Below are 23317 nucleotides of genomic sequence, written 5' to 3'. Positions count from 1 at the left end.
TCTCTCTCTCTCTTCTCCATTTCTTCTTCTCGTACTTCTTTTTTCTCAGCTATCGCGTTACATTCGGCCGTCTCGCGTCGTCGCGTTAAATGCGAAATAACAGGTACTAATAAACAACACGTAGGTACAACGACAACGACGATGACAAAAAAAAATTATCACTGAATTATCGACTATCGAATTCGTACAATTTTATCAAACACGTATTATTCTTTTTCAATTCCTTTTACTCTTGTAAAATCCGATTAATGAAAATGATGGAAAATCTTTACAGTTTCTTTCACGTTCGTTTCAAAACACCGATAAAACACGCCTCGTCAATACTTGTATTAACAAAAAGAAAATTACATTTTTTCTCATCTCGATCCTACATGATCGAATTGTTTCAGGCGAGATGAGGAACGGTGTATATATATATATAAATTGGTCGGTGTAATAATTTATACCGATATTACAGGCAGACCCGCGTGTATACATATAAGTATACATACATATTTATTTTATGTATATACGTATACATGTACAGATCGCACATACTTGATAAATATATTGTTACAGGCGTAATACGTGATCGCGGCTTCGAGTAGGCAGGCATTATAATACTCAAAGTGATCTAACCGCGCGCACAGAATATTTCGCGGAGCTTTTGCCGAGGGATTAGCGCAGAAAATTGAACATACCTTCTGACATATATACATGTATGTATGAACGTATGCATGTGAGTGTACGTTGTACGTTGCTTATAGACACAGGGTCGCAGGTATAAATTAATTAGCTGATGGAAGAGAAGAAATGCTTTATTCGCTAACTGGTATCGGTTTCGAATGACGAGGATAATTGCGATGAGAGGAATTGGAACTGACGGGGCGGGACTGAAATTCCGAATTTGAAACGTTCCGAGATGGACTGGGGCCGAATTTTTTTCTGGCGAAAATTGAAGTAAAGATATCAAAGTTTGAGGAAACGTGAAAGTTTCGAAAGGGGTAAAAAATTCTGAAAGAACGTAACTTCGACGAGTCAAAGTTCCAAATGAATTTTACGTTTCGTCGCTTGTTGTTTCTTTCTTTTTCTACCGTTTTGTCAATCTTTAAAATCGTCATAATTTTCGAAGAAAATACGAAATCCTTAAATACTCGTAACGTCAGTGCTTGCAATAATCGAAATTGAAAATAGGAAAAATACTCTTCCGTAATTGCCACATTCACTCTTTTTTTTATCAACACCAAATATACCCAATCAATTTGCATCCACGTTCAGTACTAACTAATTTTTCAATATTCGTTAAGGTCACGTTTTCGCATCGTTGGTTAAAAATTTTTTTCACATGCGCGGAGACAATAATTGTTACAAATTTCATACGCTGCAACTATTCTCGCATTAAAGATATCGCGTTATTTTCCACACATTTCGCCTTCTCTTCTCTATCAAATACACATGGCACGGATCACGTATATCATTCGTTCGCGTTTATACGTAACTCCGCAGATGTTGTTTTTTGTTTTCATTTTTTTTTTTTTTTCGCTTCTTCTTTCTTCCATTCTTTATTTTATGCAGAAAGAGTTGCGCACCGGAGTTAATTTAATCTCCACCTGCCACACGCTTTCAATAACTTGATGCGGTTTCCTTACATTTTCACCCGTATATGCGTAAATAATTTTATTATACATTCGCGCGAGTGTTTCTGTGCACTCTTGAATTCTTATCTTGAAAATACTTTTATGAAAGGCGGAAAAATTATACACACTAGTTTTATAGTTGGGTTAAAAAAATTTCCATTCAACCTACAATAATACCTCTAATAACATCAATTTTTATATCGCCTTCGAGAGTTTTGAGAAATATTCAAAAAATCAGTTTACCAAAAAATCGCTCCGATTTTAAATAATTTACGAATCATATCCTTTCGCGATGTTTTTCTCTGCGTGGTGGAAAACAAAAAAAAAAAAAGGCTCCGACAAGGATTAGATCCGTGATATAAATCTCTCCTTTCTGAACGATTATTAGATTATACCGTTTACGGATGATTAATCTTCAAAAACGCGAACAGCTCAACTGATTGCCAAATTCTCGAAGAACCGCAACTCGTCTCTCATCTCATCTCATCGTTCTAACGATTATACAATATATAATTAAATTGAAATATACCAACAAGTTGAACGATACGACGAACAAAAGGAAGAAAAGATAAGAGAGAGAGAGAGAGAGAGAAGAAGGATGAAAAAAATATAACTCTTGAAGAGAAACAATCAAATTTTCGGTATCGAGATAAATGTTGTTTTTACTGTTATTATTATTTCAACTTTTACCTCTACACAATTTCTTTCATCTCCTTTACAAAGTCAAAAAGACGAAAATCTCGCGACGATCCCGGAAACGTTTGGATGAACAAAAAAAAATTCAAAGCTTACAGAATTCTTTGCAGAGAAATAATTTTCCGTGAAAAAATTTCCAGGTCCCCTTTAATTCGAACTTGTACGTTTTTTACCGGAAATAAATCGATTTTCAATGTTTCATCGTCAAAGGTAAATTTTATTTTTTTTTCTTGAACAAACTATCGTATTTTTCCCAGTTTATATAATCGTTGTTAAAAAAGAAAAAAATCGGGCCGTTTTTTTTCCCTATTCCGTTCGCTCGTCTTCTTTTCCTATTTAATCACAAAGTCTCTCGGCGCGTTTTAGCGAATTAATACTTTCGCGGTACTTCCGGCGTGGAGAATTATCTTAACCGGCAATCGAGCGCCGCCGGTACATGTAATTAGTTAATCTTCTTCTAATTACTCGACTACCGCGTTTCCATCGGATTACTTTATCGCCTGGCATTGCTGCGCGCCATTTGCAATTATTTCCAACCCCGCTGATCGGCATCCGCTATTCCTCCTGCCGCGGTTTAAACGATAATTGGATAACGTCCGTTGAATATTGTCACCGATTTACCTCTTACTTAACACAAACAGAGAGAGAGAGAGAGAGAGAGAGAGAGGGAGGGAGGAAGGTGATAGTTATTCGCGAATTAAACGCCAGTATAATGCATTAATCATTGCAAATCCACCCAACTTTTGCAATATATTTCATTCTCTAATTCATCGACATTTCGATTTTCAATTTTCCCGAGCGATTTTTTTCTGCGGTTATTTTCGTTCTCGATTCTTTTCCTTTTACTTTCATTTCGTACGCATTTCGTACTTTTCGCAAATCGTTTCCATTTGTCGAATAGTTTTTTTTTACTTCACCTCATTTACTTCGAATATGAATTGTCACAATTTCATTCGCTTCTTCGTTACGTGACATACGCGTGTAAATTTTTATTTGCTTCTTCGAATCATCGTCGAATCATACGGGCAAGGTTGTGAATCAAATTTGCAATATCGTGAAACGTTTGCGCTGAAGCGAAGCAAAAAATTAAAAAAAAAAGAAAAAAAAAAAACGTCAACCAAACAAGTATCTTACGTACGGCAGGGTTAATTATTTACTCAGCCAATTGTATCGCGATACATGGAAAAGTGAGGAAAGGAAAACTAGACTTGAAAGAAAAAAAAGAAAGTGACGATCAACTTGTGATATTACATTCCAAAGAAAATATAACAATTGCCGTTTAGATGTGTTTGTTATACATGCGGGGTTGAAGAGAGGTTCGCCTTTTCTGTTTCCCTCCAAAAAAAAACAAAAAAAAAATATATATATATACACACACGGGAGAATCCGCGAGGCATACGAAACGCTGTTTAAGCCCAGGTCACAAACGTACGTATCCTCCCTACGTACACACAGCTTTTACGTACATTTGAAATTTTGCAAAAGGTTGAAACTCGGTATTTGCATAACTTATTTTAAGCGCCATAGCGTTCCCTTAATTTCTCTTCTTCTTGACGTAATGCTCGACCTCTTCGTATACCGACGACGCTTGGATTATACACGCAGCGCAGGTAATTCGCACACGCGGTTCGCTCTTAACGAGTCGCGTATATTCGCAGAATAATGATAATAATAACAGGTCCGACAAAGGTTGTCACAATTATAAATAAACATTTTCATTTCTATTCCATTTTTCCGTTACATTTCTTGTACGATTTTTCCATCTCTGAAAAGAACAAAAGAAAGAATTCAATTCAATACTCAATATTTCGACGCAACAACGCAAGGTCTGAATATGCCCTTTCATCGAAAGCGATGAAAATAGTTGTTAAAAAAAAAAATGATCGTAACGAAAGATGAGATTCCGAAGAATTTTTTTTTCGCGCGTGGTAAAATAGTTGTGAAATAATTGACGGTCGGAGGTGAAAAATGTGTCAAAATTCACGAGCCCTTTTCTGACGTCGGTGAATCGGCGCAAGAAGATCGCGTGGTGAATTAAAAACGTTGAGGGAATATCATTGGCCGAGCTTGCGTGAAAAGCTCAATGCAGGTACGCAGACGTGACGGAAAATAAGAAGCAAAGAAGATTCGCACATCGTAGGCGAAGCTTTCGGGTTGTGTTATATACAACGGGATGAGGGAAACACTCCCGTTTGTGTTAAGATCCTCCTCTCCTCTCCTCTCCTCTCCTCTCCTCTCCTCTCTTGGCCGTAAGCTTCTTGTAATCTCTCCCTTGCGAGCCGCAACTGCCAGCAGCTCTGGTACCTCACTAACTCTTCCTTGAATGTACTTGCTCACCTTTCCACCCCCCCACCCCACCCCCTCCCCCTTCATCCCTTCATACCTTTCTCCCTTTCCCCCTGGAGGGTTAGGGACGTATTATATTCTTCTACGTGACTTTTCCCGCGGTTTCTGGTCTTTTTATAACAGCTGTGCCGCACTTTCCGCTGATCGAGAGGTTGTAACGAACGAATGCTTGATTTTTATTGAAAAACCACTCACGAATTTTCTCTCAAACGATTCTATGATCAAAGTTTTATCAAATCTACAAGTGATCCTCGCTTTGATCGGTTTTTATTTTGTTTCTTTTTTCTTTTTTTTTTCAAAAACTTACGCCGACCATCGTATAATTTAAACTCTACAAGTCGATGAGATTTTTAACTTTGGAAAAAATTTACACACACACGCACGCACGGTGTTTTTTCAAAGGCGATTAATTCGTGAAATTAATTTATTCGCAGCGGTGCGAGAATCTGACGCGAAACAAAAAATTTTTTGAACTACGAAATCTCGTGAGGTCAAAAGGTAAACGAAGTTGAAAGTAGAATAAGAATGAAAGAGAGAGAGAGAGAGAGAGAGAGAAAAAGAATCCTCCACAATCCTTCGAACCCACCGATATTCTCCTCTCTTATTAAATATTTAAATTCCACTTCGTGGCTTTTTCTTCTCTCATTCCCTTCTTCTCTTTTCCGGCTTAGAATTGGATATTCGAGAACAGCGTGTTTCAATTCTGCAACGTGCAAAAGTCACTTTGTCGCGGATTAGACCTTGTGTCGGCAAATATAGAAAATTAAAAAAAAAAATAAAAAAGCAAAACTCAGCGAATCGAGAACGAAGTACGTACGTCGTACGAGCTTGTAAAATGAAGGATTCAACGACTGGCTTATACATACATATACATGCGGGCTTATTTTTGTTCCTCCCCCTTAAAAAAGAACAAGAACGAGAAAGGAATTCGTTGAGAATCAATTGCCGTTCAACAAATTTTTCGAAAACGAAACGTGCGAGTAACGTCGAAAATAAATTCGTAAGAAAAAAAAGCAAGAAACGAAAACCCGATGAAACTTTGAAAAATTGAAAACTTTGCCAATTTTCAAATAAGGTTCGTGCGGTTACAAGAAATATCAAATCCGCAAATTTTTTCTTCAAAATTTATTTTACAGTTTTTCCAACGTTGCGTTATTATTGTTTCATTCCTTTCGTACAACGGTGTATTTAATTACAGACTACATTTAATAATCGTTCCGAAATATTCTCGTCTTATCGAGTTGCGGTAGCGTTTAAATTAATTTACGTGTACAAAGAGCGGATCGGTATAAATATAAAAAAAAGAAAAAAGAAACGAAAAATAAAAAGAAAGAAGAAGCCGCTGTGCGAGATCAGAGAGTGCTGAGAAATTAATATTCGCGGTTTGGCGAACTCGACGAGCTTTTCCGAAGAAGCTGCGCTTTCCTTACACACATATATATCATATTTATATATATATATATATACACACGATGACGGTCAGCATATTATCGCGGTCGGATTTTGCGGACTGGATAATTTCCCCCAAGAGTCTTACGTATATAATATTAGTTTCTTCAAAGACTTTCACCGTTTTCATGCATATGATGCATTATTAAACCGGCTTTCGTATCTCTAGTTTTTAACGACGCACGGCCGTCTCTTTTCCTTTTTCCTTTTTTTTTTTTCTTATTTTTTTTTTTTCATTTCACAGGTACCGGTACACGCCTTTCAAGTCGTTCACTTTTCCCGGATCTTTTTCTCCTATCCCTCCTTCACCTCTTTCTTCTACTTTATTTCTTTCCCTTTCCTTCTTTCTTTTATCTGTCAAAGTTTGCGCAGGGCGCTGAGCTCAAAAGCATATTCATCCTCCTCCTTTTCCTCCTCCTCCTCCTCTTATTAACAACAACCTCTTTTACATCGTTCTTTTTCCCGTCGGGCAGAAATTTCTTCCCAGTTATGCGAGGGAAAATGTAAAAATTCATCCCTTGAGCGGGAATTTAGTAGCAGAACTTTGTTAAGGATAAGATTTTTTGATCCTTTTATTTTACTTTATTTAATTTTTTTGTTTTTTTGTTTTTTTTTTTTTTCCTCACGCTTCACATTTGGCGAAAATTTTTTTCATTCACTCGTAAGCTAGTCAGTGATGAAACTTTCGATCGTTTCATTTGTTTTTCGGAAAATCATTGGATTACTCAATTTAAAAATTTTTTTCATCCCGTCTCAAAAATTTAACAACGTGAAACCCGATCGAAATTTATCGAATACTTGAAAGCAATTATTAACATCATTAAGATTTTACCCAATCAAAGTATGCAGAATTTTTTTTTCTTGTTCGTAATTAAATTTATTTAAAACTGACTAAAATTGTAACGGTGTCAAGATTTTTTCATTTTTCTCCTTGTCTTGCAAATTGTGTAAAAGTTCTGCGGAGCGGAGAAATTGATAATAATACCAAGCTAGATTCTTATAAATTGTTTATCATCGTTTCAAGGGAAATCTGCCACGGCTTGAAATTCATCTGAAATTTTTATGCAGCTCTTGTATCGAGGAATCGTGAAATCTGGTGGCTTGGAGATGAAAAATTGAACACGTTGCAAGGTTTTCGGGGCCGGTTGAGTGAATGAATATCGTGAATATTAAATTTCTTGGAGAGTGATTCGCAGGTGAAACCTGATTTTCCTTCAGAGTGAGAGAGAGAGAGAGAGAGAGATAGAGAGAGAAAGGGAACGAGCAATTTCACCGTTCGTAAAGTCTGTTTACATGGAAATTTACCTCATTCAATTTTCTCTGCGACGAGAACAACGACGACCAACGATGATTATAATGATGATGATGATGACGACGATGATGACAAAGAGAAATAGCCAAGACTGCTATTTTTTTTCCGTCAAATAATTCACGCAGCTTACATTTTAACGAAAACTTGCAAAATATTATCAAGATCAAAATTTTCGTTCCTTCATTCGTCGATTGGCATGAAAAAAAAATATATATATATATGTATATATAATCTCTAGAACCGTTGTAATAATTTAAAGATTCGAAAAAAAACAAAAACACGCAATTTTTATCAAAAATATGTAAATCAGACGATTCGGAAATTCCTGCGTTTTTTTGTTTTTGAATAACGTGAATATTTCTAATTAGTGTTTTCATTTAATTATTTTCACCCTCAAACGGATGGAGAATTTTTTTTCAATCACACGACGCGACTAAATTAGTTCAACTGAGATCTTTCTTAATCTTTTATTTCGTCACTTTTTTTTCTTACAATATCCTTAATTCCCCTGAATAAGAATAAGAGTCGAGTGTTTATACCGCGTTCTTACTTTTCGCCCCACTCATTTTCGGTCTCTTTTATCTTCTTCTTTTTCTTCTTCTTCTTATTTTGATTCGTTTTGGAAGATGAGCCGCGACCTTCCTTCATTCATTCATTCATTCATTCATTCATTCGTCCATCCATTATTCAAGCTCATCCTAATCGTTTCTCTTATCGCGGAGGCGATTCTGAAGTCTCGGATAACCGAAAATCTCGTTCCATGGGACTTGGAAACGAGCCCCTAAAAAGAGGGAAACTCGAAACCCTAAAAACCTGATCCAAAGTTCGCTTTTCAACGGTTTTGCATGCAGTTTCAATAAATTTATTTCGATCTCGCGAATAATTTGCAAAACAGTAAAACCTAAAATGTAAAACTCGAAACCTTCGCATCTCATCATCCGTCAGAGAAATTTATATAAAAAATTTCAATCTTTTCCCCCATGTAAATCCCTTCGGTTAAATTCACAAACAGAATTTTTTATCGGCTGTATCTTCTCCTCATTTTATTTTTATTTGTTTTCTCTTGTACTTTTGCAAAATTTCTACTCTCTATCTTTCTCTCTGAATTGCGTCACGTCCTTTTCAGAGTGACAGACAGTTGCTCTCCGGGGTTTTGTCTCCGTCGCTTGTGGCTTCCTGTTTACCTGCGCGTAACAAACCACCGACGAGGCCTTTGATATAAATTTTTTATTCCCTCTTTTCGGAATCGTTACAATATGTCACGCTGTAAATTGGCGTCGAATAAAACGGCGAACGAGTTGGAAAACGTTTGTTTCAATTTATTTTTATATCCTCATTGTTATTATTGATATATTTTGTTTTTCTTTTATCACAGTTTACACGTGTATATATATATATATATATGTATAAACAAATCAATTAGCCCGGTGACAAATAAAAATAAAAGTGGTGATATTTTTTACTCAAAGAGAATTTTCAATCCTTCTTTTTTCCCATCTCGCGCACACTTGTTTCATTCAATTTGTTTATTCCGTTGTTTCTTTTTCATTTCTTTCTTTCCTTCTCGACGTTTCTATCAATTATAGAAACACAAGGATATCATATGTATTATTGCATTGTAAAGGTGAAGGATTCGATCGGTCGTGAATAAAAAGTTGAACAACGAATTTTTCTTTCATTTTTCTTTTCATTTAAATTTTCTAACGAATCGAAGTAGCGATTGAATTTTTTATTTTACGATCTTGGGCGAACAAAATGCAGTCCGATATTTGGTATTCTAGCTGTAGTTTAACAATTTTCTCTGCCTTTCTCTGTTTTTTTTTTTTCTTTTTACTTTCTGCTTTTCTTTCACAGAAAAGCCAATTTTCTCTATTTTCTTCCGTCGTTGCTTGTTCGTTTCTTTATTTACGTTTAGAAATTTCGCGGCGAGCGTGTGAGCGGGAAAAAAAAAAGAAAAATGTAACAAAAAATGAAATACCGAAGAAACGCGAGAACATCAAAGTTCGAGGAATGAAAAAACTTGATTGTGAGGAAAACGGATTCGATGAAAAAAAAAGGGGGGGGGGGGGGGGTGGGGGTACCAAAACACAGAACAAGCAGCCAACAAAAGAAACGAACCGAGAAAGTAAAAGCGAAAACAAATAAACAAAAAATTACGTTTTTGTAAAATTCGATAATAACAAATACACCCTAAATCTTATTCAAATAAATTTTTATATTTTTTGTTTTATGTCATTTGTATAACTGATGTATAAATTTGATTGCTAATATGACAAATTTGTATTATTTTATACGCATTCGAATAATAATAACATAATTTCGAAGGTTTAAACCCTTTCATCCGAATCTATGGATAGTGAAAATAATCGTGTAACGAAATTGAATTTGAAAAAAAAAAAAAAATGAAGCAAAAGCTTCGAACGTTTTTTTTTCTCTCTCTTTTTACCCTCTTTTCGGTTCGTTTCTTTTTTTTTTTTTTTCTCATCACACTTTATATTATAATAAATTAAACATAAAAGGTGCCTGAAAATCAATTTTCTTTTCGGTTAATTCAACGACTGATCGTGGCTTTTTTGCTGGCTCAGGGTAAACCTAATACGATAATCCGATATCCCTAAATATTTGATCAGATAAACGGCGACGCGTGTAAATTATATTCAGTATCGATCTTGTATAACATACGTACGTATACGTGTAATACATATTGATAAAAATTACTCAATAGTTATAATAAATATTGAAAATTATAATGCAATATTATACGTTTGTTATTTTCTTTTTTTCAAACATCATAAATCATGTTCATTTTTATACATCAATTTACGTTAAAGAATATTCAAATTGCGCCAAATTGATCAAGCTTGGTTGTAAGAATTGACTTCTTTTCTTTGCAGCGATTCAAGTAGTGTTTTTTGTTTTATTTTATTTCTTTTATTCCCCCAATCCACGTATATTATCGTTACAAAATTCACCCCTTTCCCCTTTTCACCTACTATTCACCGATCTCGCGTAACGTGTGTGAAAAAGATTTTTTATATATGATATGAAACCGTCATTAAAGAAAGTAAAAACAGAATAATAATAATAATAATATTAATAAGAAAGCAATAAAGAAAGAAAGAAACTAACAGAGAAATGTACATAGAATGACAAATGGAACGGATGGAAAAGGTGAAAAAAATAAAATAATTATAATAATAATAATAATGATGAAAGTGAAATTTCGAGGTCGGCAAGTTTCGGTAGCAAAAAGTTTCATTTCCAGCTGAGACAATGGAGAAATAATACCGAGAGAATGAGGCGTATATATATAAAGCGGAAGTAAAAGAGATGATTACAAAAAAGAAAAAATCGAATAGATTTAGATTAGTTTGCGTGTGTGTGTGTGTTTTTTTTTCCCTCTCTTTGTCGAAACACGAATAAGAAAATTATAACGTTCGTATAATAACGTACGACGAAATTGTTTCTAAATAGGAGGTGAGAAGGGAGCGATGAAAAAAAAAAAAAAAAAATTGCGATAAGAGAAAACTGAACAAGCGTGTTTATAAACGAACGCGACGAGTAATAAGCGCGTGAATTCTGATTAGACATTTATTATAATAATACGTCGTCGTATCGCGGCTGACGACGAATACAACCGGAAATAACATTTTTTTAACCACTCGCTGTCCTGCCGTACAATTATGACTCACATTCAGTGAGAAGGATATTAGAAAATAGAGAAAAAAAAGAAAATAAATAAAGAAATGGGGTCAGGAGGGAAAAAACGAATTTCTCTGCGGCGCGAGGGAATGAAAAGTAAAATGAAAGATAAAGAATGACAAAACCTCGGAGACAAACTGAGATGTGCGAAAGATGAGATGCGCGATTTGAAAATTGAATTATAAACGTATATAAACAATGCAATTACTGTTGCAGCTATAGTTTTTTTTTTGTTTTTTTTTCACTCGCCGTCATTGTTACATATATACTATTATTTGCGGTAAAATTCAATTTTATCACAACCGTCGTACGAAGATGGAATTTCATCAACTCTTACTTCGCAACTATACCTATATATACATACGATTTATATACAACGCGCGTAAACTTTGTTACATCGAACAAATGCGCTATGTACGTTAAATACGTACATATGTTAACTTTACACGAATCGTTGTTATACAAGTTTTCGTATTTACGCACATGTGTGCCCAACTTTCGTGCAACGCTAAATGTTGTTACAATTCCCTTGTACATGTACGCAGGAAGCGAAATTGAATTATGCGGCGGAAAGAGATAAAAAAAAAAAAAAAAAAAAAAAAAAACCACGAACCAAAGACGAAGAAAAAAAGTTTAGCGAATTTGGAAAATAAAAATTTAACCCTTTCGCAAAGTATTTAGAATTTTAACGACTCGAAATTACGACAAGATAAAAGGCTTCGAGTTAGATTGAAATTAAACTATAAAGAAAGACTGAGCGGTAGCCTTAACTAAAAATGTCTCTCGGTGTGATAAATAAGAGCGAGTCGAGTGTATTGGAAGAAAACGAAAAAGTCTTGTGTTTTAGATGAAAATTCGTCGAGTCTATTTGTCAACTTCAACCGCAGACAATTTGGTTAATTTGTTTAGCCTGAAAAGTCGGATAAGACAAACAATTTCGGGTCCTCGAGTCGGTGAAATTATAATCCAAGCAACATCGGGCTTAAACCAAACAATTCCTGTTACAGTTTGGGAAACAAACACCCCGAATTAACCCGCGAGAGGTTCCTCGAGTATGGTTTTCCTTTCTAATCCTGTCCTCGCTTAAACTAATAAACCTGTAGCTGGACAAGCCGTTTAATGTTTGTATCTCAAACAATTCCTCGTTACGCGTCTCAACGATTATTATTCGCTCTTTAAAACGGTTGTTCGATGACAAAAATTTCAAACCTTCCGTTCATTCGCTTACTTTGTTTTTTTTTTTTTTACAGTTTTTTCGTTTCGTATCGTTCGCAAACGGCTCGCTCGCGTAAAAAAAAAAAAAAAGAGAAAGAGAAAGAGAGAAAAAAAAAAAAACCCGGTAGCGCTGAAATTGATAATACAAGCGATATTATTACACAGATAAGTTTATCTAGTCAGTGTAAATATTGGACAATTTTTATTCATTTTTTTTTTTTTTTAACCTTCTCTTCCTTTATCCTCCTTTTCACTTCTCGTTCTGTTATCTCACTATCACATGTTGCATTAATTTTCGAGTTACGCGGACGAAGTTTAAGAGTGAAAGAGAAACGTGACGAACGGGAAACTGAAGTAAAATAAAACGATGTAAAAAAAAAAATGAAAAGTAAGATAGAAAAGTAAAGAAAAAGGAAGGGAGGGAGGAGAAACGAGAAAAAAAAAAAAAGAAAAAAAATGACAAGGTAACGGTGATTCGAAACATTTGGCCACTCGACTGATCGCTTTCACCGCGATTACATCATCCGCATGAAATTTATCATCATTAATCCGTACGTGCGTGTTGTTATACATCCGTTTACCACCCATCGACGTGGGTGAAACGCCAATACGATTTCACCCCCTCCCCCCCTCACCGACCATTCGTCCATCCGTACCTTTATTTTCTACGTCTACCTTCCTCCGTGCCTACCTTCCATCATCTCGTCGCGAATGGCGACGCGGTTTTAATCGAATCAACAATTTACCCTCCTGCCTTTCGCACCCCCTTTCATCCTCCCACCCACATCTAATCGTCCGACAGAGTAAACAGATTTCTGTTTACACATTGGTGCTGTGTGTACGTGCATTGGATTGCAGAACCGATGACACTCTCCCTCTCTCTCTCTCTCTATTTAACGCAGGTTATTTGGCAACGGATAAGGACGTGGTTTTTTTCTATACATATATACTTCAATCTATTTCGAACAGGCGTGTTAAAAAAGTTAAGTGAGAAGGGGGGGGGGGGATAAAAAAAAAATCACGGATAATCGGTCGAACAGATTGTAGATTTTGAACGCGTACTTGAACGTTATCGATACCACGGCGAATGATTAATTATTTATAGGGTGGTTTGAACAAAATTTTGACAATTAATTTGAATGTAAGATCGCAACACTAATCGTGAAGTTTTCTTTTTTTAAATTTCACGACCTTTAGTGAATTATATTACAACGTGTAATATTATTGCATTATTGATTCTCTCTATATATATATATATAGAGAAGAAAAAGATGGGAATTTAATAATACAAATAATTGTACAAAATTGTGAGGCAATTGTTTAAATAACCCGTAAATTCCTCGTAGATTAAATTTTCATATAAATTATATACAACCGTTCGTTTTTACACATGTATATTCGACATGTTATATTAATTAATGAATAACTCAACGATCCGTCTGAGTTTATGATAATACATCAGAGCCACTCATCGATAACAGATAATTTTAATCGCCTCGTGGCTGCTGATCTTTTATATCTTACTTACAATCCCGATATTTACGACACAACAGTTGTACAAATTTAAAATGAACAATTGCAAAATGACAAAATTATCGATAACTCGCGTACTGTTATTATTATTATTATTATTATTATTATTATTATTATTATAGATCCTGCAAGATTTGAACTAAGGAAATTTGGTAAAATATTTTTTTAACTAAGAAAAGCAAAACATAAGTAAAACAAAATATATCAACAATAGTCGTTAAAATTATTTTTATCACATTTTAAATTCGATTCGATAAACTTCAGTTTCACTTTTGAACGATTTTAACCAGGATTTTTGATTCTCTTGAAATTCTTCCGCCGGACTTTTCAGTGTCCCGACAAAGTATTAAATTTTCAGTTAATTGTCGCATATAATATGTGTAAAGGAAAATTTGAAATAATTAAGCTCGATTAAAAATTTCGAGGAATTTTCTAGCCTGTAAATAGTTGTGCACATAATTCGGGTAAACCACGTTTAGCGCACTCAGCTGTTTATCGTCTCTCTCTCTCTCTCTCTCTCTTTGTCTTAATTAATTTCGTAACTCCCTCCCTCCCTTCATTCCTTCCTTTCCGAGCTCACCCTAATCTCGACTAATTCCGGACCTTGAAGCCGCGGATGTTTCCTCCAGAAGCCGCTAATTAACGTGCAAGTCGTTCTCTAATCATCGTCAAGAATCAAAACGCAGCGACGCTTTTGTAAAACTCCCGAGTCTATTTCGTTCCTCACTGAACTGCGGATAACGAAATAAGAAAAAAAAAATAAAAACAATTTAAATAGGGGAACTGAGATGCCAAAAACAAAAAAAAAAAAAAAAAACTAAAAAACAGAAGTGATAATTTTCCTCAACTTTTCTCAACTTCATTTTCGCTCTGTTTTCGTTTTTACTTTATTCGAATTTCACAAAATTATTCTGTCTCATCTTCCAATTTAGTATTTCGTGAAAATTAAAAAAATCACACCATTCACGCGATATCAATGCACATAAATTTTTCCAAAATTCTTCACAATGAAAGTGAAAATTTTATTTTCGTGACCCTAACGAGACTTTTCCAATTATATTACTTATACTTATTATTCCTAATATTCTTACTGTGAATTCGTTTATTTATCGACTCGTCTCATCTTCGAATTACATAAAAGTATAATTTTATACGCGACTATCGTGTCATAATATATTTATATTATTCTGATCGATACAACGTAATTTGATCTATCTATCCGTCTATCGATAAAAAAATTTCTCTACGGTTTTTTTTTTTTTTTGTTTTTCACTTTTCATCATTTTTTAAATGAAAATTAATATCACACAGAGGACAAGTTGGGGCTAAAATATAGGGTTGGTAGATTGACCGCTATTCCCTGCGGAATCCCGCCGGATGTTGGTGTAGTAATTTATACTCGAGAAACCGTATGCATATTTTATACACACAATATGCAGACGTGCCGTAGAGGCAATGAAACAGGTTTTTCATACACGAAGATATGTCTTTGAATATGAGAAAAATAGTCGTTGGATCCGCGTGACATTTATGTCATTTGTTTACCTACTTATTAATTTTTTTCCTCCTCTCACTCGCTGTCCGTCCTTTTTTCGCGAGCAAAAGAAGAAAGGAAAATAAAAAGACGAAAGAAAAAGGAAACCATCGGACGAAAAGAAGAGAAGATAAACGAATAAGAATTAACGTTTTAATTTCATCGATATATTTTCTTGCTCACTTGGGGGTGAAAGAGAAAAAAAAAAAAAAAAAAATGAAACCTTACCACGGGGATGAATTAGTAACCCCAAACTCTACAGGTAATGATAAATTCCCTTGAGAAAAAAAGTTTCTTGGGGTTTTTTTTTTTTCATTTTTTTTTTTTTCGTCAGAGTTATCTTCTTACTTTCGGAACAATCAAACGAGCGATTAACCCTTTTTTAGTCATTATTTCATATCAATTTTTTTGTACGTTTCGAGAACTTTGAAAACGTATTTCTGTTGAGTTTTTTTTTTTTTTTGCTGTTTCCGATGGTGCAGCGATAGGTTTTCAATACTCGAGAGCAATCGTTGCGATATGATGTAAATTATTATTGTTAGAAGCAAATTGATTGAAAAAAATCGTGAAAATCGAAGGGATAATTTGCGTATTAAATTCATGACAAGTGTTTTGAAGTCGCTGATTACGAATCCGAAATGAGATGTCGAAAATTCAGCACGGCGAATCCAATCAGCGATCCCGCAAACCCTTGCGTAGAGTTTTTGTCACCGGATTCGTTGAGATTTCAATTTTTGCCCTTAATATTGGATCCGCCATGTTGAATTTTTGGGATCCGATTTCAGACCAGTAATCAGCGATCCCAAGAATCATGAGACACTGTTTTGTCACAACAGTTGTCTCGGCAAAATATTGCGCGACTCAAAGGGTTAAGAAATGAAACTGATGTATAATATTGTCAATTACATTAAGATGGTGGCTTTGTTGTCATTTATACCTCTGCCTGCGGTTAAACTTTGCGCGAGTTTCTAGCTCTCATCTCCATCCTATGCTAAAACGATGTACAAGTTAAAACGCAAAAGCTCCAAGTCACTTTGCGATAACAATAAAAGTACGGTTTATTGCCAAGCTTTCAGAGACCCTGCTGTGTTTATAATCTTGGGTAATAAACGAACTCGTTCAAGGGTGAGGATTAAATTTTATTCCATCATCACGTGTCTGCCGGCCGCGAAGTGAACCATTTTTTTATACTCTCAGAACCAAAAATCGTTCCAATAATCTCGATACGATTATCCAAATTTAAAACCTCTCAACGATTATCGTTTTTCTCTATTCAATCAATCATTCATCTTCGCCCTGACGTACGTATTTAAATTTTCAAGATTCTTTTTCACATTTCATTTGTTCCTTCGTCTCGTTGTTGTGTCATTTTATTATTATTTATTTTTTTTCTTCTTAACCTTAACGTCGTCGTTTTTTTCACTCACATTTTCTTTCATTTTATCGCAATAATTAATGCCCTTATACATTGTCACCAGATGCCCGAGAATGTCTCTTAAACTCGGAAAAGGGATTGGCATTAGCAGATTAGTTTCCACGGTTGCTTCGCCCAGCTTGCGAAAAACCCGTTACTCAACCGCACTCCGTTTTCTATGTATATATATATATATATATTACATATATACCTATATAGATATATATATATAGAACCCCGTGACAGAATGCCGGAATAATTTTCAGGCACTTTAATCTTTTCCCGGACGGTCGTTCTTCTCTAACTGAAACCTTCTCAAATCATTTCTTATAAATCCCTTTTTACTTCTGCATCGGAAATCCGTGCCACGTATCCGGTTTTTTTTTTTTTTTTTTGTTTTTTCTACTGTAATTTCATTATATGTAACATTCAAAACCGGGATTAAATTTCATAACGCATCGTTTATATGCTAAGCGGCTACGTTGAGTTGAATATTCGACAATAACAATTTTCAACAACACTTTATCTTCGTTCATCCGAATCATCGAATATAACGAGTGAAATCTTGTATTTATTTTCCTCCGTCTTCAACGTTGCAGGGAAAAGAAAAAAAAAAAAAAACAAAAATCGACTTTCATTGTTCAAAAGTGAAATCTGATCCTTCGATATCTGCATAATCAAATCCGCGAAAATTCGTTGCGATATTTTTTAACCCCTTAAAATTCACGTTAAATATCATACCTGTATACGTATCGTAATATCTATAGACGAACGACGAATAATTACTCAAACATCGATCGGATCCATAAGCGATCAGCCAGCGAATCACAACCTTCGGCGTTTCAACTACTTCGCAAACTCGCAAATTCGCTAATACAGATACAGATGCGGATAGACTCTCCGGCGTCTTGCGCGAATTTACAACTTGCCGTAGGAAAGTTCGATTTTGATAATCGGATAACCGGCGCACCGGCTTTGCAAACTGCTTCAGATTATCCATGTAGAATGCGGTTCCTGCGGTACATACATACATATATACTTAGATATTTATTTATATATATATATATACATATGTATATACCCAGTGCTTATAGCTAGCCGGTGCATAATATATTACATTACCGCGAAATATGCTCGGTAATACGTCGCCACGTTCATCTCTAAGCATCCGTACACATACGTAAATGTACAGTCTCGTACGTTGGACTGCGTTACATCATACATGTAGGAAATTTCATCTTTCCCCTCCATGCAATTCGGTTGCCTGCAAAGCGTGCAAACTATGCGAGGCATCCCTAAATTTATTAACGTATACGTGATATTTATAACGCAGACGGGAACTCGCTCCAAAATTGTCAATCAAAATTTTTTTCACACATACGGTATTCGCTTTTCAATGTTTGTACGTATAAATATAGGAACCGATCAGAGCCGGCAGCTTTTAGTTTTGTAACGAATATTTATCCGCGGTAGGTGTACGTTTAAAAAAAAAAATGATCAATTTTTTTTATCACGGGGTGTTGCAATTTTTTGCGCAAGAAAAAAATAAATGAATAGCGCAAGTTTTACTTGAATTTTGTTCAAAACCCTAAAAGAACGTGAGGATTACAAGCGGAGGAGAAAATCTTTCGGGATATGGAACGAGGTAGACCGTGGAGGGATATCGCGTTCGAATATGTGTCACTTATGGTAAAAATCAACGATCAAGAAGTAGCTTTTGGCGAGAAGCGGTGGGAGGCATGAGGGGGTGATTTGAAAGTAACGCGTACGAAGTCGAGAGGGGATTCGAGGGGCTTTGAACGACTAGGTTTCCCAAATCTGTCGGGGGATTTCCGCCCCTCCTTCCAACCCCCCCCCCCCCCCCGTTTAAATTCTTTTTCCCCCTCGGAGAAAATCGCGTGTCTGACGGGTGACTTTTATTACACTTGTATGCGGTTATACGGCTGCACGAGATCGAATCGAAGAATACGGGGAGGGATGGAGAACGGGACTAAAAACGAAAGGATGGAAGAAAGAAGAATAGGAAATTCCCAATTGCCAATGATTGTATAATATAGGTATACCTCGTATTATATTCATGTACATATACATATACATATACATATATATATATATATATACGTGGGGCCAATTTGTACCAGGGGGTAAATTTATATCCGCACGGCTTTAGGGGGATGATCGAAACGCGATTTATACTTTTGAGAATGGGGAATCGGTTGTTGGCCGGAATTGATGCGGGTGTAGGTATAGGTACGTCGAAACGAGGATAAAAATCGGAAAACGAGAAAACTAACAAGACTGAGGGAAATATGAGGAAATTATAAGCCGTTGAAAGAAACTTGCGAGGCGAATGGTAAAACGTGCGATAGCGGAGATATTTTGAATATGCAGTTTAAACGCAACGCCCTAAAGATAAAATATTTGTAAGAAAAAGAAAAGTAAATAAGAATAATTATACAGAGCGAATTGCCAACGATCGAATGGTTTAACGAAATGAAATTGAAACGCGGACTGAATTCTCGTAGCTATTCTTCTATTCGCAAAGTTATTACAAAAAATGCGCTTGAACGTACGAGAGAAAGAAGAAAAAATAGAAATATTCGGGGAATCGCTCGTCGTATCTGCTCTCGGTATCTTCAGTGTCATCCGAGATGCGGCATCTCGAGTTTAAATTTGAGCTTCAATCGTTCCCCGAGGCTGTGAACTACGACTGGACGATCTTCTGATCTAGTCTCTTTACCCGGCTTCGTATCCTGTCCGCGGAGTCGGTTTGCAGTGTTCTTACAAAACTAAGGAAAATAACTTAAATTCATCCCTTAGGATTCACGCGATGCAATCGAATTTCATACCGGAGAAGTTCAATACGCCCGACGGTGCTGTTAACGGAATTTGTTTGAATTCGGTTCTGACTAGTTTTATCGGAAAGCTGATTTCTTGGTACATAAACAAAGTGATTCAAAGTTCGCATTTTTAACTGAAATTGTTCGGTAATCGGTAATGTTGAAGTTCGCGAAAGTATTCTGCAGAAAATAATGTGTAAATTTGAATGCAATTTGATAAATGAACGATTAGTTTGTTAGAATCTGCCATTTTGAAATATCGATAAAAAGTAACGATTGAGCGATTTGTAGATAATTCGTGATATAATTTAGAAGATAAATTATTTGTGTATTTAAAAAGTTATCGAAAGCTTGACGATTTCCGTAGAAATCTGTTGGTTACTTTTTTCTATTAATTTATTAACGTTGAGGATGATGATAAAATAATTCTTCAACGTAGATCAAATCGATTATCCTCAATTTAATGAAAAAAATTTCAACTTTTATTTCGCAATTTAATCGCTTCAACGTTGTTTTGACCAGATTGTGCGACAGCTTTTAAAAAAACGAAACTAGAAGACGGTTAATTGTCAAAATTGTGTCAGATAATCAGACAAGCAACGCCCGGAGGTAAAATGCGAAATTTCGAAGAGCTGCCACCTGTAACCCTTTATAAATATAAATATTCATAATCGTTGTATATAAAGAAAGAAAGAGAGAGAAGAGCCGAGTTTCAAAGGCTCTGCAGGGAGAGATCAAAGCTTTATAACGAACGGGTTGAATTTCAGGATGAAATTAGCATTTATGCCACAACATCCCAACAGCCCGGAGGGTCAGAGGGTTCACTTTTCGTGGGTTCGTGTAAAAAGCGTTATTACACAATTATCTCAGATAACATTTCAGGGATCTACCATAAATTGGCGAGAAGATACTCGCGGGGTGAACAGTTTCAAGGAAACACGAAACTTTTTTTCCGTTCCGTTCTTTCCTTTTCATTTGTTTATTCATTTTTTCCTTCTTTTTTTGTTATCATTATATTTATTTCTACTTATTTTTTTTATTTTTTTTTTCACCAGGGGCAAAAACTTTCCTGCACCCGCAGTTAAATTCCACAGTAATAATTCCGACGATTCGGGAGCTTGAATTTTGACCAAAACTTAGCTACAAGTATTCCGTAAAGAAGCAAACTTTTCTGCAAACATTCTCCAAACTCTTAAACTTCAGTTTGCGATTCGAGAAAATGATATAACAATTATATACACCGTGTAATCTGGCTTCAAGATAAATTCTCGCAGATTTCATTTATCAATCGCTCGCCATAATTTTGCAGTCATTTTTTAAAACCTCCATCCGTTAAAGATTAAAAATCAATGCCAAGACTTAATGCGCACGCGCAACGATTCCAGAGCGACCGTTTGCCAGGCTGACCAACTGCTTGTAACCTCAAAAATTTCGACAATTTACGGTGTTGAATACAACTGCCAATGACAAATGTCCAAATTTTGTCGGTTACGAGAGAACAGCCGTTTGTCAATTGTTCAAAACCTAAAAAAATTTTAAAATTTCGACAGTTGTGCTCAGCATCGACAAACGTTAAAATTTTAGAGGTTGTAAGCGGTTGGTCAACCTGTCAAACAGTTGCTCCGGGATCGTGTCGCGTGCAGATGAAATTACAGCAGACGACGGACCATGCAGTGGTTATAAATTCACCCTACACATATATTATCCATAAAGTAATCGCGAGTTTGACGACGTTGATGCAAACGTACAATATAGTTCGGAATAATTTCAACACGACAAACTTGGCGATGAAATCGTTGACAGTTCAAGCTTGCACGTCTGAGAAGCCGCGAAGTAATATTCTGGTTGCAGTGTACATACATAGGTATACTCGTAGTTTTGTCGTTGAAGTTTTGCAAACTAGTCTATACATGTATGTATGTATATATATCGCATGCATCCATTGCCCGAGGGACGCGCGGCGTCGCGACGCGCTGTCTCAATTTAGTAAACGAGGCGTCCTCGCCACCCTCGCAGCTCTGGAATTGCTCTCTCCGCGTCAAACCTTTCGCAGATCAACTTCGGTTCAAGTTAATTTCACCGGAAGTAAAGCTCGGGGAAAGGCTAAACGGCTTTATCCGATTCAAGGAGGTCCGCTAATTTTCACATTATAAAATTTAACAAAATTTATGTATAAGAATAGATTTCTCATTGACCGCAAACGCATTCCAAATTTTAGACTAAATTTTCATATCCCTGAATGTCGAAAAAAGAAGATCAAAATCGTTCTTCTACTTTCGTGTAAAATGAGATCTAAGACAGTTGGGAGTGACGTTGTTGTTCCGCAGCGATAACGAGGTGGAAAAAAATTATAACGAATATACAATTTTTTGACAAGATCAGTGTACCAGATACTGATCCTGTCCCAATTATTGACTTTCTTCGGTTATATCTATTTGATCGTTACTTCTAAAATTACAAAAATATTAATTTATAGCATCTAGCTGTCTAGTCTAATTGGTTTTAGTCATCGAGAAATTCACACTTTCATCCATAAATTTATAATTATAGAAAATACAAATAAGATCAATAATCGGTTCTACACGCGTCAATAACCGTTGTCCCTTATTTCTTTTCTAAAACTTTCTCTTAATCTTTGAAAATTGTTACCTTGACTTGATCGCTGCAATAATCGTGTGTTTCAGGTGACCGAGAGCAGTTTCTGCAATCACGAAAACAAATCCACCGATAAAAAAATCTCCGAAACAAACACGATGCAGAGACAAATCGCCATCGTCTCGCTGCTGCTCAGCGTTGCAGTCGTATTCATGTTATCCGCATCGGCACCAATGGCAGACGCTGCTCCCTACACGTGAGCGAAAAATCTGTGACAAGTCTAAGAATGCTTCAAGTCTGGCAGCTTGAGCGGTTTCTCAAAGTTTAATGCGTACACCAGGATTCCTGTGTACAGATAAGATTGAAATCAATTCTTACATGTACAAACTTCGTGGGACATAAATGTCCGTCTAGACAGTCTCGAGACTCCCCCATTTCAGTCAATCAAGTGTGTTGCCGCAAACTTAAGCACCGTGCTTTAAAATTTACGGCTCTAAATTTCCCGCGTTTATTCCTTTAAAGCTGGCGTTGCGAGAGAAAGGCGACGAATTATTTATAGAGAGTCTGTACCTGATACTGCTGTACGGATTAAACGATTAACTATAATTCGCCGTGAGATGTGTCCGGTAATTGTTTCAAAGTTACACGGGTTGAACATCCACTCGGAAACAAGTCGCTTGTTTTTTCTTTTTTCTTTTTTATATAACGTCCGATCGATTCACGCTTCCTGTCCTTTTTACAGTCCGTCAAATTACTACAATCAGCTGGAAGAAGAAGATCCCGAAGTGATGCTCGAAATGTTGGCGCGTCTTGGACAGAGCTTGATCCGCACCCACGAGCTTGAGAAGTGAGTTACATATCAGTATCGTGCGATTAATCGATTGATCGGCAACTTCAATCGATCGTCTTTTCGATTCATAGTTTTTTTGTTTTTTTTTTTCTTTCCTCGAATAAACGATCGATCGAAGCTGACGATCAATATATTAATCGCACAGCACTGGCACACGTGTCGGTAAAAAAAAAAAAAAAAATAATTAAGGAAATAGAAATGTCGAAGAAACGATG

The 23317-nt window shown here is 35.8% G+C and overlaps 1 protein-coding gene across 1 annotated transcript in view; it reads left to right on the top strand.

The window, feature by feature from the left end:
* LOC124299802 (diuretic hormone class 2) overlaps nt 1-23317 on the top strand; it is a 30234-nt gene that overhangs the window by 5878 nt on the left and 1039 nt on the right. Inside the window, exons 2-3 of the mRNA XM_046753174.1 lie at nt 22342-22508; nt 22995-23099. Coding sequence (XP_046609130.1) covers nt 22411-22508; nt 22995-23099 — 203 coding nt within the window. The 5' untranslated portion in view covers nt 22342-22410. The remainder of the gene's footprint in view (nt 1-22341; nt 22509-22994; nt 23100-23317) is intronic.

The sequence above is a fragment of the Neodiprion virginianus genome, chromosome 3, assembly GCF_021901495.1.
Source record: "Neodiprion virginianus isolate iyNeoVirg1 chromosome 3, iyNeoVirg1.1, whole genome shotgun sequence".
NCBI classification, from domain to species: Eukaryota; Metazoa; Arthropoda; class Insecta; order Hymenoptera; family Diprionidae; genus Neodiprion; species Neodiprion virginianus.
The sequence above is the reverse complement of the archived record's forward strand: the minus strand, read 5'-3'. Positions and strand labels throughout refer to the sequence as shown.